Source organism: Aureobasidium pullulans (genome assembly GCF_000721785.1).
Source record: "Aureobasidium pullulans EXF-150 unplaced genomic scaffold scaffold_1, whole genome shotgun sequence".
Lineage (NCBI taxonomy): Eukaryota > Fungi > Ascomycota > Dothideomycetes > Dothideales > Saccotheciaceae > Aureobasidium > Aureobasidium pullulans.
Window position 1 is genome coordinate 2,464,759 of NW_021941021.1, and position 15,799 is coordinate 2,480,557.

Consider the following 15,799-nt stretch of genomic DNA (forward strand, 5'->3'; position numbering starts at 1 on the left):
AGTAGTACAGCAACTTGAGAAGACCACAACGCCTGAAGACACACCCACCACTCCCGAGATCTTTGAGACTCCTGCAGAGGGAACTGCTGCGCAGTACTTTGAGACACCCGTCGAAGAGCTCACTGAACAAGTTTTTGAGACGCCTGCGGAGACCAGCTCAGGACAATATTTTGACACTACTGCGTATTCAGTTCCGACTCGTGAGTTTCAGATTGAACAGACCTCCGAACAGCCTCAGCTAGATAGTCGTTTCGGTACGCCGACGCAAGCCAGCGCTGACTTTGAATCTGCCGGTGCGCAAGAGAAAACATTGTCCCAAGATCAGACGAAAGAAGCCGACGAAGTTGTCCATGACCTACCTAGAAAAACGTCCATTCATACTAAAGATCAAAAGGGGGAAGAACCAGACGTCAGAGCCGGACGGGAACAGCACAACGCTGAGACCGATTTGCAGACTGCTCATCACGCCGATGTCGTCTTGCAAGAGTCCGTGTTCGAACAATCTACCACAGCACACTCTGACCTCGACGACCTAGGAGAAGAAGGGTCAAGGGAATATACCGACGCCTCTCAAGAAGCAGAATCTGTCATTGAGCCAGAAGAAAGTCTCGACGTCAACTTGGAAGACAAAGAGTCCCACATCGAGGCCCCTGCTGCGGAGACATCACAATTTCACGATATTGCTGCGCCCGAAGCCCCATTCGAAGCATTCTCCTCCAAGAGATCAAAGAAAGACAAGAAAAAAGCGCAAAAATCCAAGCAGCGTGGTTTTGAAGCCGAACCAGTCCAAGATGAGGCGACCGAAGCAACATCTTCAACAGCGCCCGAGGAACTGTCCGAACGCTCCATCGATGTTGAGAATCAAGAACCTATAACGTCTGATTTCGATGATACTCCCGCGCCTCCACACATGCCGGAAGCTGAACCCCATGTCGACGACTACCAGCCATTTGCAAGGAAGCTCTCTAAGAAGGAGAAGGGAAAAGCGAAGAAGTCCACGCCAGCAGACATAGCTTCACCTTTCGCAGAGACTCCCGAACAACAGTCAACATCAGAGAAGGACACGAGCTACTTCCCGGAAACCGCTGAGCCAAGCTCAGCCCTCGAACCGACACAAGTAGAGCTCCCTCCAGAGTCGAGCATTGAGGTCGGGCCAGACACAAATTCGGATCCTCTTGACAAGTCAGACCAGGTGGCCCAATCTTCGGTTGTTCAGGCCACACTGACCGAGGTCGCACAGTCGTCTCCTGCAGATGCTGCAATCATTCCTGAGACTCATCACAATGATGCAAATACCGCTGAGCCTGATGCTATTGGTCACATGGAAGGTCTGGAGACCTCATGTGATGCGAAAAAACCTGGTAGTGTGGAGGAGGTTTTGTCCGAAGACAAGTCAGAAGAGCACACTGCTGGAACAGGAAAATTGACGACAGAGAGCCCGAAGCCCGAACAGGCTGAACGGCTCTCCATCGATGAAGAGTTTGGCACCGTAGATGTCGTCGAACCACACAGGGATGCTCAAGAAGACATAGCCTCGTCTATCGCGTTCGGATCGGAACACACGAATCTCGGATCAAGTGTCATTGGGGAGCCCGTCGATGCTCATGTCGATCACCCTGAGCCCGCTGTCGTCGAAGACCAGGCTCCGAGTGTACTCGACCAATTGATCATGGCCGAGACAATCTCTGATCATAACTCCACTGAACCTTCGGAAGAAGTTGAGACACCTAAGAATATGGGTGACACTAAACCTCAAGACGAGCGTCTCCAAGCACCCGAAGAACCAACACACATTGAGCCATCAAAAGAGCTCGCGCCGACGAATGAGACAACAATGACCGAGGCTCCCGAAACAGACTTACCTGAAGAGTCATTAGCGCATCAAGAGTCTGACCTGGAAGATAGATTTGTACCTGTTGCAGCAAAGCTGTCGAAGAAGGAAAAGAGGAAGGTCAAGAAAACGAAACAAATCTTTGAAGATCCGCTCGGAGAATTTGAAGCTGTGGAACATCCGACCCCTGGTACCCCAAGTTCTGAACAATTCTCAAAAGGCAATCTTTTGGCCTCAGTGACAGACAGTCAAGACCCCACTGGAATTTCAGAGAAGTTCGCTCCTCAAGAACTCGTCGAAGAAACCGAGCCTTTCACAGCCAAACTATCAAAAAAGGCTAAGAAGAAGGCTAAGAAGTTCAAAGCCAGAGATGCCAGCTTCGAGCCAGAGGAAGAAGACCAGAGTGTCATGGCTCAAGAGCAAGACACGAAATCGGGAGCTTCGCTCGAGCCTACCGCTGAGCAACCGCCCATCGAACCCATCACTGTTTCTGCTGGCAATGATGAAGAGAATTTTGCGGGGTCTATTGTGCCTACTGAACCACTTCCTGAACAACATGAGGACTCACCAGCTATCGAATTTACAGATCCCAACACAAGTGAGCAGATTCTCGAGATCAGAGATGAGCCAGCCGGCCCGAAAAACCATCGCGAACAAGAGACCGAGATCAAATTGGAGAATGTTGGAGGACTCAAGACTGCAGATGTAGACAGCGACAACATCCCTGAGGCTTTCTCTCAACCCCATGATCTAGCAGCCTCCAACACAGAGACTGCCGAACAAGAACCCGAGTCAAGGCGCAATCAGGAGAATGACTTCTTTACCCCGACAACCTCTAAGAAGAACAAGAAGAAAGGCGAAAAAATGAAGTCGCAACCTCAGGCTATCGAGCCTCAAGCAGATGAGGAAACACCGGTGCAGGACTCAGCAAGCTATCTTGTGGAGCGTACTCGAGAATTTCAGGATGATCAAGATGAACCTTTGGCTGCCCAGATCGCAGAGCATTTACAGCCAGTCGTCGAAGAAGCTCCAGAAGCTGTCCCGGAAGACGAATGGGCACTTCCTACGAAACAGTCGAAGAAGGATAAACGCAAAGCTAAAAAGCTCAAGAATCCAGAAGAGCCTCCACTCATCAAGGAAGCCGAGAGAGAGCAGGCAAGAGAGATTGCAATGCTAGACAACACCGAAGAGCCTTTCATTCAAACTACCTTCCAGACGGTCGAATCAGAGAACCTTGCAGCAGAACCGGAGACTTTGCTTGATCCTGATGCCCAAGACGACTGGAGTTTCTCCCGAAAGCCGTCGAAAAAGGAGAAGCGCAAGGCCAAGAAAGCATTGACTAGTAACGAGGAACCACAGTCTGCTTCTATGATTGACACCGAAGAGATGGTAGAGCCTGTTTTCGAACCCCAGCATCTGACATCTGAAACTCAAGTCACGGAGCCTTCAAAGATTGAGACACAGGTTGACGCAGGGCCAGACACAGGAGATGCTTCACAGTCATCATATGATGCTCTCAAGTTGGAGATGATTGAGCCTGTGGTCCCCGAAAACGGTCAAAACGCAGACGTCTTTGTACACGAAGAGACCGTCCAAGCTGCGGATACTGTTGTTGGCGAAGAGAACCAGGTACCTCAAGATATCGACTTCGCAGCCACGTTGGCGGCAGGTCTACAAGACTCTGGCTTTGACCCCAATCTTGTCATCGACGATCCTGTGTTTCACCGACGAGCATCTCCTGCAAGTGTAGGCGAAGCCGATCCTGGAGAGGTCACATTCACAACCACAAGAAGATCAAAGAGGAATAATCGCGATAGTCGGACCGTGAGTCCTCCGCTAGTCACATCTCAAGAGAAGTCGATGGTTCCCGTGACAGAGCCGACAGGAGGGACTGCAGACGATGGCTTTGCGGACGCATTGACCGCTGGATTGGTGGCTTCGGGCTTTGCACCGGGTACACTCGCCAACATATCAACGGATGTGAAGGATGTTCAAGACGAGCCAGATGTATCCTCATTTGCTATGCTAAAGAGAAAGAAGAAGAACAAGAAGGGTAGACAAGCTAGTATTATGACTCCAGATGTGGTTACAACGGCCATCACGGAGGATTCTGCCCAACCTGCGTCTGAGGGCGCTGCGTTTGTTACAGCCTACGACGGTAGCAAGCAAGAAGGGACAGCAGAACCTGCGAGAGACGCAGGCGAAGGTCCTGAGCAGTCAAAGGATGTGCGGGAGCCTGAGGAAGCCGAAACAGCTACTCACTCTGTTGAGAATACTCACCATCCAACCGAAGCATCGCCAAAGAGGTTAGCCAAAACCAATTTCTTTCACACCTCCGAAGTCTCGCAATTCCTGCCGGTCCGTATTGACCAGCCAATCCAGTCAAATGAGGAGCGCATAGATCAAGTCCCACAGCAATCTGCCGATGTTTCAACTCTCGAAGCAATGGTCAATGAGATCCCAAGACCAACCTCCAGAGATGGCGATGCGAAGTTAGCCGCAGAAGTGCAACCCCAAGCAGCTGCTAGCCATTTCCCCGAGGAGACACCGACATGGTCGTTCAAGAACTTAGAGCCACCGACGGTGCAGAGAAAATCGAGTTCTGGTCAAGAAGACAAACGAGACGACCCCTTCATCTCTTTATTCACACCTGAGGCTACCGGACAAACCAACGAAGCCGAACCTGTCTCGCCCGTGGAATCTACCACCAAGGACAGAACATCGTATCTTTTTCAGTCGCCTGTAGACGTTTCCAGTCTCGCGAAGGCGATCCATGGACTTCCGGAGGTTACCAAGAAGACTAGGTTCCATGAGCCCAACTCCTCATCGGAAGAAGAGCGCAGTGTCCCGACTTCTCATGCCAGGCCACAAACACCGCCAGTACCTCTACCGCCAAGTCCTTCCAAGCTAGACCATGTACCTCTTCCTCCCATACTTCCGAGAGCCGCAACGCCTCCAGTGCCTCTTCCACCAAGTCCATTGAAGAGGCCTGCAACTCCTCTAGCTCCACTGCCACCAAACCCACAGCCCGATCAGTCGCCTCCACTGACCAGAAAGAAGAGTATCTACGATCTTGGATCTCCTGGTCCAGGTCATGCTACCAAAGCCGCCAGACGTACTGCCACACCACAACAACTGTTCCGAGAGCATTCTGGTACTGATCACCAGCCAGAAGTTTCGCAATCAATTGATAGGGAAGTCGCGGATGACCAGGTTCCGATCTTACGACCACTCAGCTCGCTCAGTAATCTGTCAACACGCAGTAACAGGCAACAATTTCGATCTTCAAGCGCAGCAAGCAACAACTCAGCCGCACCTTCCCTGCGACGAATCAATAGAAGCTTGTCAGGTGATTTGCGGGCGGCTAGTAGAACGCATGGACCAACAACAATCCCCATTGAACCTCCCCCCACACCGCCTTTGCAAGACGAAGACTTCAACGGCCACGGTGCTTCCCGTCCTTCGGACATGGCAAACATCTATGTAAGTATTCGCATATTTTGACAAACAATCAATACTGACTTGTTCTTCAGGAGGGCTGGGGCGATGTCCGTAGCTCACCAACCATTTCGCCGACGCGACCGCCTAGCATGCGGAAACGCCAAAGCATGCATATTCTTGACCTAGAAGCTAAACTCGACCGACTTGCTTCGGAAAACCGTTACCTACAAGATGCCATCGGTCAAAGCACACCTACCCATCCGTCAACAGATGATAACAACAGCCTCCAAGAGATGCTCGAAACACGTGACTTACAATTGCAAAAGAAAGATGCCGAGATTCAAGAGATCCGATCTTTGCTTGAACCTCTTCAACGAGAAATTGCGAAGCTGACCGAAGTCAACAACAATCTTTCGGAAGTCAATCGCAGCTTCACTGGAAACAATGACATCCCTTACGCTACCTTGCAGAGCGAGCATGCGAATGCCCACAAGCAATTACACCACACGAGCCAGGAGCTCGAAGGTCTCAAGAAACAGCACCATGAGCTTAGCGATAACATGGAAGACATTGTTCGCCAGGAGATTGCTAACGCATTGGAGGAAAAGAATGCTGAGATCAGAAAGCTGCGCGATGAGCTCGATCTTGCTAGTCAACAGATCCGCCTCCTTCAAAGCGAGATCCTCGCGTCGAAAGGCGATAATTACCTTACGACTCGCGATGAGGACTATTTCGATACGTCGTGCCAGAAGCTATGTCAACACGTCCAGCAATGGGTCTTGCGCTTCTCCAAGTACTCCGACAACCGCATGTGTCGCCTCACCTCAGACTTGACAGACGACAAGATCGCAGCCAGGCTCGATAATGCCATCCTGGATGGCTCTGATGTTGACAAACTCCTCGGAGACCGCATTCGCCGGCGCGACGTCTTCATGTCGGTTGTTATGACAATGATTTGGGAATACGTGTTTACGAGATACTTGTTCGGCATGGATAGAGAACAGCGACAGAAGCTCAAATCGCTGGAAAAGATACTCTCCGAAGTTGGTCCTGCTCGAGCAGTAGCACAATGGAGAGCGACTACTTTAACACTCCTGTCACGCCGGCCAGCGTTCGCAACACAGCGAAACCTAGACACTGAAGCTGTCGCCCAGGAGATCTTCAGCGTGCTATCTGCCTTGCTACCGCCACCAGCTCAACTCGAACCGCAAATTCTGTCATCACTGCGCAATGTTCTTCGCCTAGCTGTCGAGCTATCAATTGAGATGCGCTCACAGAAAGCCGAATACATAATGCTGCCACCCCTCCAGCCCGAGTACGACACCCACGGTGACCTCGTCCGCAAAGTCCACTTCAACGCCGCCCTCATGAACGAAAGATCAGGCGACTACACCAGCAACGACGAACTCGAGCGTTCCCAAGCAGTAGTCAAGATTGTGCTATTCCCTCTGGTAGTCAAAAAAGGCGATGATGTCGGTGAAGGAGAGGATGAGATCGTGGTGTGTCCTGCACAAGTCCTTGTTGCTGGGTCCAAGCAAGGGAAGAAGGTTGTCAGGGTGCTGAGTGGTGCGATGGATATAGACAATCCCAGGCACAGTAATCAGAGTGTCATCTCTGGATTGGAGAGTGGAGGTATGATTTGAGATGATGAACAGGAGTGGACGAACAGAATTTTCGGTACCTGGAAGTTTCTATACATATTCTTATGGAGGCATGATTATGATTATGATGATGGCGGTTTGAGGGTATAGTACGAGAATGAACAGAATGATTTCCTAATATTGTCTATTATTCATTTGCCACCATCGTCTCCATGCCGTGTCAAGCTTTAGCACGATTGCATCTGTGACCGGTGCCCTGTTCAGCGAGAGTGTCCGAAAAAAAGTTTGCCTGCGCGGGTATTCCGTGTTCGTCCACAAAATGCACGAACAATCTTGAGATGGAGAGTTTGACCAGTGCAAGTTTTGGCAGAGACTGCTCTCTTTGGCCAATTCGTCAATGTTGAGCCCTATTTTACATTCTGCCAAGCCGTGAAAGAGGGTGTCAGGTGGTAGAGATGCACTGGAAAAGGTCTGAATACGGCTATTGTCGGCATTTCGGAGGTAATCTAGGGGAAGCTCCCTCTGGGCAACTCTTCAAAGTTGGAAAAACATCTTGCATTTTGATCGTAGCATATCACGGGCTGTCCGCTTGATGAGATGGTCTACTTAATTCACCTGAAGCTTTTGCTTTCTGCATATGTTGTCTCAAACTTGGCAATAGAAAATCAAACGTCAACCTTACCCTGCACCGTTGCCAGTCATGTCTTGCAATGGTCAAGAACAGTAGTGATATGGCGTATAGAGCAAAAAGTGAAGCAAGCCACGAGCGGGGATCGAACCCGCGACCTTCACATTATCCTGTATGGCCTTGACTTGTGTATGATACACAAATAAAGGTCTTATCGGACTGAGATGTCTTACCACTAGACTACCGCGGCTTGTTTGATGATGGATGGGCGGTTCAAAAGTACGTATGGGTTGGGTGGATGATGGGTGAAGGTTGCAAAGCGTTGGAGTGAAGAAAGAGGGAAGGAAGTGAATGGATGCGACTTCCTTTGCAGAAGCATTTGTAAGTTGGGCTTTGTGTGTGTCTTTCCTTCTTCACTTCACTTCAAAGCTTGTCACAAAGACTTCCCTGTAGTGATCAATGGAGTAGGTGATCCATATCTGTCAAGATGCAACCCTTCTGGAGATCAGCGCGTTGTCTAGATCGGGTGTCTACTTGACATATGATGGACTTTGTAAGTAATGCTTTGTCCGAAAGAGATAGTTATGCACTTTTGAGGCTACGGGCAATGTGTATCTTGGTACACAAGAGGACTATCAGATTTCACGTGAATGCTAGCTAATGCTATCAACTATGCTATGCTAACGTTCAAATGTAATCACGGTCAGCGTAACTCTGGATCAGACCCTCAGGGGTAGCAGAATACTCCTTGAGGACAACCTTGTCGCCCTCAATGAAAGTGTTTGCCTGCACAAAGACCTTACGAGGAGGAGCAGCAGCCAGAACAGCAGGTCTAACCTTAGTAGCAAACCACTCGTCAACGCTTGTGATACCCTCGTACAACTCTTTGCCAGCCTTGAGGTCTGCAGTGGCCTTGTAGACCTGGAGCTTCTGCAAGAATTTCTCAACAGCAGGACGTCCGTGTGTGGCGATCTTGGTTCTGTCGAGCTTGATAGTAAGGTCGCTGAGGTCATCCTTGGTGTACTCGAGCTTGCAGAACTCTGGCTCCGAGAGGAACACCTTGAGAATTGCGTGGCGGGCTTGCATGTGTGCTTGTCCCCACTTCTTCGCATCGACGTTGTAGAATTGCAGGGCAGCTACACCGGCACGAGCCATCGATAGATATGCGGCGTAGAGGACATTACCGGCTTCTCCGTGGAGATCCTATAGCTCGAAGTTAGCATACGCGCGAGAGCGAGGGTTACTTTGCAGTACGTACCTCTTGTCCATTACCGAAACCGAAGATCTGTAGGATACTGTAATCAGGACATAAAGCCATAGCAACACACTCGGCTCTGCACTCCTCGTAACTTGGGCCCATACCACCAAAGACTGATCCCCAGGTCTCGCCGGGCTTGTAGTACGAGGTGACAGGCTTCTGTGTGATGGGCGAAATAGGAGGGTTCTTGTGGTCGAAGTTGAACTTGCCAGGCTCGGTCTCTTGTAGGATCTTGCCACAACCATGACCAAGAAGTTCGTGAAGACCGACTTGGACTTCGAAGGCGGCGTCTGCATATTTCTTGTAGACTTCCATGTCCTCGTCCTTGATGAATGGCACCTTCTCGTTGGGGGCTTTGGCAGACAGAACATTGGACAAACTGACGTTCTTGAAACCGCCATCGGGATCTTGACGCACACTGTCGTAGTTGGGGATGTTGATGCCTGCAGGAATGCCTGATCCGGCGAAGGTGAGGACTTCAAGTGCTGTGAAATCAGGTGCCACGAATGTCTTCTCGAACTCGGCAGGCCAGGGGAGCTTCTTGATGTTCTTGGGTGCCTCAGCTACGAGGTGTGCAAAGGCCTTGGTACGCTCCTTGTTGACCATAGAAACAAAGCCTTCCCATTCTCCACGGATACCGTGAGGGTCGCGGTATGTCTCAATGAAACCAATGTTAGACTCAACATCCGGACCCTTGTCCTTGATCCAATGGCGCTGGGATTGAACGTGTGCAGTCATAGAACCAGTCTTGAATGACTTGACATATTCGTTGTGCATATCGCTTTGATATTCGTTGGCTGAGTACTTCTTGGCTTCGGCGAGGAAAGAGGCAATCTTCTCCATTTCCTTTGCATGGTCTCCATAGACAAGAGATATCTTCTTGCCTTTTACAGGCTCAACATCTAGCGTCCATGAGCTCTCTGGAACATCTCTGTCTGACTTGGCGGGATCCGTCTGTGCAGATGCAATCAGGAGCTCGAAATCGCCTGACGTAAGCTTCTTCAGACGTGTGTTTTCTGGAAGGACGTTTCCATTCTCCTTGACAAAGTCCGCGATGGCAGCAATTTCTTCCTTTGTGATTTCAGGCGACTCGGGGTAGTAGGTCGTGAGATGTTGAGGTGGGTAACCGAGATGCATGAGATCTTCAACCTTGGTCTCATAAAGCGAATCCTTGCACAGTTCGTAATGCTTGGATGCGTCCGAGACTTTGCCCAGGGCAGCAAGCTTTTCAGGAGCCAAGCGAGGAATGAACTTGGAGTCACCAAAAGATTTGTAGTTGCCAGCGTTGCCAAGGAACTGAGCAGCATAATGCAACCACTGGTTCATCTCCTCGTCATTGAGTCCGGTCTCAGACTTGAGCTTGGAGTAGTCACCATTGCAGTGCTTGTGCAGGCTGATGATGAAGTCGTAGAGAGGTTCAGACTCGGGAGAGACTTGTCTGAGAACCACCCTAGTACCAGCGAAACAGGCCTTGGAGATGTAATGCGAGTAGAGTTGCTCAGTCTTGCCAAGTGCTTCAAAATGAGGCTTAATTTGCAAGGGGACGACCGATGGCGGGCTGTCCGCGAGGTATTGCTTCTTCTTCGATGGATCCATGATGACTTTGATGTGGTTGATAGAAGAGTTAGTGGCAACGTTCATGGAGGTGTTTGATTGACACCTTGCATCAATGCGGCCAGGGCGCCGCTGCCTGATGTCGGGTGCTCGGCTAATTGACGCCGACCAGGGTGACCCTTTGAGGTTGAATCGAGTATGTCGAAACATTAACATCTCGGATTTGAGTAAGCCTTCCGCTCCCTCAGAACGCCTCCTCGCCGGATTGAAACTACAGTAAGGCTGTACGTTCGCGTTGGAAGCTGTATTCGCGCACTGCCAGTGGTAAAAAGTTGCAGCCGCCCTAGACTTTTTCCGCCTCAAGCCCCCGGGAGACATTACCAAACGTACCTGGTTTGCTTATGGGGCGCAAATTGAGTACTTTAAGCAGATAGCGCAACCAGTTCATCTAACCATCAAAATGCACAATCATACCTGTTGAGAACTCAATAAGAGTCTACAGAGAGCCTCCCAATCTCGAGAACTTCGTGCAGTCTTGCTAGAGATAGTGACTCCACTGGCTAGGGAGAGCAGAGTTTGGCATGCTCGGTATAGAAAGCCTCAAGGTCGACAACATCTCCTTAGCGTTCGGACAACTCACAGCACCCGGTTTGTATCTAGTAATCGAAAAAGGCCTATCACCAAAATCTGCTGATAAATGTAGACGTCGTGGTAGTAATGTCATTCGCCGATAGCGAGGGTCTACATGCCTTCGTGACAATTCTCTCACTTATCCTTCCCTTTTCGGACAAGAAGTGCGACTCACAGGGGGCCATCCTACCACGCTTACGGCTCGAGCGGTATATCGCATGGACTTTCCGGTTCGGTCAACGTGGGGTCGGCCAAATTTTTGATATTCGTTGACTGACAAACTGCTTGTCGATATGTCTATATCCTATTAGCCTTCAACAATCGATCTAACCGCGATTTTGAAGGATGTGTTATCCTTCGTAGAGTAAGAGTCTCAGTACGTTTGGACGCGGTACCTCTGCATGAGCGGGCAACCCTCGAGGTAGAATGGTGGTATACGGAGATAGGCACGAAGCCCCGCGACCCTGATTGCAGATCTTGGACTCCACAGTGCCACCGGCCACTCTGTACGCTTATCTTTTTGTGATTTCGTTGCGTAGCGTTTATAAAGGTCCTTTCTGTCCTCTTTCTTTTTCTTGTGCTCTTCTGTATACCGCATATCCACCATGTCTCTCCAAGAAAGCACATCATTGCCCGTTCGCACGTCGAAGCAGTCGGTGACACACCCACTTGCGCCACTGTCAGCACAAGAGATTCAAGCGGCCTCTTCTCTGATCTACAACCAATGGCCCGAGAACACAGACCTCCAGTTCAAGGTCATCACACTCAATGAACCGGCTAAGGCTGAGATGGTCCCCTACCTGGAGGCCGAGTTCCAGGGGCAACGCCTTCCTAGCATTGACCGTAGAGTTATGGTCGCCTACTACATTCGCAAGACTGTAAGCATTTGTCTATAGGCTAGACAGAGTCTAGTGGGCTAATCAGTTATATAGAACAAACTCCACGAAGCCGTCGTCAACCTTTCCACATCGACCGTCGAGAGCAACGCCAGACTCGGACCCAACGTACACGCTGCAGGAGATGGAGAAGAAATACTGGACATTGAGAAGCTGGCTCTTGAGGATGAGGGTGTACAAGCAGAGATTGCGAAGCTACAACTTCCCGAAGGCACCGCTGTTGTCTGCGACCCCTGGATCTACGGCTCGGACGGTGTCGGTGATGATGAGCGCATGTACCAGTGCTTCCTGTACATGCGTGACCCCAAGAACACCGACGAGCTGGACTCGAACCATTACGCCTTCCCCCTGGCCATTTCCCCTGTTCTCAGTGCCGATCAACGCAAGGTCATCCGCATTGACATTATGCCTACTGGCAAGGACAACACCATCAAGCCCACACAGCCCTGGAAGCCTGTCCACGCCAACGAATACATCCCTGAGGCTCAGGACTTGCGTTCCGACCTGAAGCCCCTTCAAGTTTTGCAGCCTGAGGGCGCCAGCTTCAGCGTTGCTCAGGAAGGCACTTCATACACTATGGAGTGGCAGAAGTGGTCGTTCCGCGTCGGCTTCAATCAAAGAGAGGGCATGGTTCTTTACAATGTCCGTTACGATGGTCGCAACGTCTTCTACCGTCTCTCCTTGTCCGACATGTCTATCCCCTACGGTGACCCTCGTCACCCCTTCCACAAGAAGGCTGCATTCGATCTTGGTGATGTTGGTGCCGGTATCATGGCTAATGACCTGAAGCTGGGATGTGACTGCCTTGGCTCCATCCAGTACCTTTCCGGCATTGTGTCCAACGACAAGGGCGAGGCTGTTGAGATGCCCAACTGCATTTGTGTTCACGAGCAAGACGGTGGTATTGGCTGGAAGCACACCAACTACCGTACCGGTCGTGCTGCCGTTGTCCGCAACCGTGAACTCGTTCTCCAGAGCATCATTACCGTTGCCAACTACGAGTACATCTTGGCATTCATGTTCAACCAGGCCGGTGAACTCACCTACGAGGTCAGAGCTACTGGTATCCTCTCAACTCAGCCTATCGACGACGGCATCAGCGTCCCTTGGGGCACTGTCGTCCACCCAGGGGTCCTGGCAACCCACCACCAGCACATCTTCTCCCTCCGCGTCGACCCCGCCATCGACGGCCACTCCAACCGCCTCGTATACGACGACGCTCTCCCTATGCCCCGTAGCGACTTCAACCCCCACGGCACAGGCTACTACACCGAAGAAACCCTCGTCTCGCAATCCGGCGGCTACGACCTCAACCCCGACACCAACCGCACCTTCAAAATCCAAAACGTCAACGTCCGCAACCCCATCAACAACAAGCCCGTAGCCTACAAGATCCACGCTCCTCCATTCCAAAAAGGTATCGCCGACAAGGACTCCTTCAACTACAAGCGTGTCGAATTTTCCGACCGCAATATCTACGCCGTCAAGCACCGCGACGGCGAACTCTACGCCGGCGGCAAATACACAAACCAATCTCGCGGCGGTACCGGTGTGCGCAGCTGGGCTGACCGCAAAGACAACATCGTCGACGAAGACTTGGTCGTATACGTCCAATTCGGCATCAACCATATCCCTCGCATCGAAGACTTCCCCGTCATGCCTTGTGAGATCATCAAGGTGTCGATGAAGCCTGTCAACTTCTTCGACAAGAACCCCGCTTTGGATGTGCCGCCCAGCACACAGGAGTTCAACAAGAGTACGCTGCTTAGTGAGACGCATAAGCAACCTACTGTTGAAGGCATTGTTGGTAGCTCTGGCGACGTGTGCTGCAAGACTACTACTGGTAGCAAGTTGTAGATTTTGATCTAGAAGATATGATGATATTATGATAGTTTTTTTTTTGGACAAATTGCATCGATGTTGGTCTACGTACCTAATTTCATTGGACCATTTGTGCATGTTGAAACCTTTATCGGCAGTAGGAGGCAATAGGGGCCAAGCCAAGGGTCATCAGGCTAACTTCGTTGTGTTGATCTCAGCTTGCTAGTAACAAGCCCTTTCATGATGTCAAAATACTTGATTGGACCCATGTTCAGGCGATCGTCCGCTGAGCGTGAACAACTTCTTGGTGCACTACATTCTCTTTGGGACAGATCATGCCAATGTGAAAAGCAATCTTGCAGTTCCGTCCAGTATAGAGTATGTCACATTGGAATTCGGGATGTGCAAAAATACTCAGAGATCGTGTCATGTTTGTTGGTTCTTGGATACATTGTTGGGCAATGGTTGTGCTGCTATCCTCTTGCTATGCCTGATTTTGGCCCCTTCATCCCTTTTCGTGATCGCGTAACATGTCCGTGATGTGTGTGACATTGAGCCCAGCCGGTGTCTAAGACTTGCGAGCCAAAGCGATGCAACTGAACCTTAAGCTCTCTTCTCCGCCCTGCGCATTCAACTTGATGATCCTCTTCAAGCCCATCTCTAGCGCACGTGGACTGAGCACATCTTCATCATCAGCAAGACTTCCTCTGTCCAAAGGACCCTTCCTGTCACCCTCAAGTTCCCAAAGCTTCCCTCCGCTCTTGACAAAACTGACAAAGTGATTACCACTGTTTCCGTCTGCAGAGATCACATAGCTGTCACCATCTCGCTCGACTGATTTGTGAGCCTTTTCGAATGGCTCGCTGTTGTATAGCATTTCGGCGCGTTTGGTCATGTTCAGCGGTATGGCATCTTTTCGTATGATGTCAAGGTCGGAGCCGGGCTTGATGAAGTCGGAAGCGGGGCCATTGATCAAGCTGACTAGTAGACCGATAGAGCCACAAGCGTTTCCAATGGTCTGTTTGAACCAGATGACCGGCTCGTCGGGGCCAAAATCAGCGTATGGTTGTTTGTCGGCGTCTTCATTCTTACGGTCTTGTGCCCAAGCTGGTGTGAGTGGTATGGTGACCAGTAGGGCCAGGACAGGTCGAGAGATGTGTGCGAGTAGTTGGGGTTCATCCAGTGAGTAGACGTCATAGAATCGGAGGTCAGAAGAGAGACCAAGTGTTTTTGCTAGCTGGTTCATCACTTCAGGGTTGTTCTCTGTTGTTTATGATGAGTTTCTGTTCGAATGAGACACAACGTCACGATGGCATGGGTAGCTCACCAAGCATTGTCCACGTCTTCATTTTCGGATTGGTCTCCATGTTGGAAGATCAAGAGACGGAGGACGTTGAAAGTCGGGAAGCTTGAGAGGAGATGACACAGAAGTTAGAGGATCGAACTCAGTTATTCACAGATGGGCGCAGTTGTCCGGAAGTGGAACACAGCGATTCGAACCGATGGCGTGTTTCGAATGTTGGAGAATGATCAATGGGAAAGGTGAAAGGTGGAAGGTGCAAGGCAGCAGGCCAAGAGTGAAATGGTTGGTGAAACCTAGAGTCTTCTCGAAGCTGTCAGCAAACGAAGCACTCGACGATAGCGATTATAATATCTTTTAGTTGATGGCTTGAGGTTACCGTGATGAGAAGAAAGAAGCTTGCGGCACTGTTTGGGTCTCATGCATCACGTGGAAGGAAGGCACGTCTGGGGTCATGCATGGCGGAAGCTCTCCCCACTTACCTTGATGGCTCGGAAAAAATGCGCAATGGGTTTTGAAATTGAGTGAGAGGTTCGGGGAAGGCCGAAAGATTGCAGACTCTCCCTGGTGATACCTCCTGATTCTTAGAATTTCTTGCCTTGTTACGGTCGAAACCCTCACCAATGGGAGGTGGGAGATCAGGGTTTTGCTCAAAAGTCATAGGCGCGTCCACCTATTGTTCATTTCAAACAGTTATTTAGTTGGGTAAAAGACAGAATACATCATTTGACTGATTTAAAGTGTCAAGAGGGACAAAAATGGTTCAACTCAAGAACAACCACGGATGGTTCAAAGAAAAGAAATGATCAACACCCCTTTTTCTCACCAACTGTTTTCTT

General features: G+C 50.4%; 4 protein-coding genes across 4 annotated transcripts; 2 read left to right on the forward strand and 2 right to left on the reverse strand.

Annotated features, from left to right (window-relative positions):
- Positions 1-5,439: 5,439 nt before the first annotated feature.
- Positions 5,440-7,810, forward strand: M438DRAFT_371081 (uncharacterized protein; the record flags this gene model as incomplete). Its single annotated transcript, XM_029908232.1, has 2 exons — positions 5,440-6,838; positions 7,782-7,810. 2 exons carry the CDS (start codon positions 5,440-5,442, stop codon positions 7,808-7,810), a joined length of 1,428 nt encoding a protein of 475 aa, XP_029766231.1.
- Positions 7,811-8,188: 378 nt separating this feature from the next.
- On the reverse strand, positions 8,189-10,355 carry M438DRAFT_330998 (dipeptidyl-peptidase III; the record flags this gene model as incomplete). The annotated part of the gene is made up of 2 exons (XM_029903369.1): positions 8,189-8,704; positions 8,760-10,355. 2 exons carry the CDS (start codon positions 10,353-10,355, stop codon positions 8,189-8,191), a joined length of 2,112 nt encoding a protein of 703 aa, XP_029766232.1.
- Positions 10,356-11,480: 1,125 nt separating this feature from the next.
- M438DRAFT_287978 (uncharacterized protein) lies at positions 11,481-13,770 on the forward strand. The gene is made up of 2 exons (XM_029901645.1): positions 11,481-11,821; positions 11,876-13,770. Exons 1-2 carry the CDS (start codon positions 11,549-11,551, stop codon positions 13,694-13,696), a joined length of 2,094 nt encoding a protein of 697 aa, XP_029766233.1. The 5' UTR covers positions 11,481-11,548; the 3' UTR covers positions 13,697-13,770.
- Positions 13,771-14,097: 327 nt separating this feature from the next.
- M438DRAFT_393849 (ubiquitin carboxyl-terminal hydrolase) lies at positions 14,098-15,321 on the reverse strand. Its single transcript, XM_029909131.1, has 2 exons — positions 14,988-15,321; positions 14,098-14,923 (listed from the first exon to the last, which is right to left on the reverse strand). Exons 1-2 carry the CDS (start codon positions 15,025-15,027, stop codon positions 14,229-14,231), a joined length of 735 nt encoding a protein of 244 aa, XP_029766234.1. The 5' UTR covers positions 15,028-15,321; the 3' UTR covers positions 14,098-14,228.
- Between the last annotated feature and the right edge of the window lie 478 nt (positions 15,322-15,799).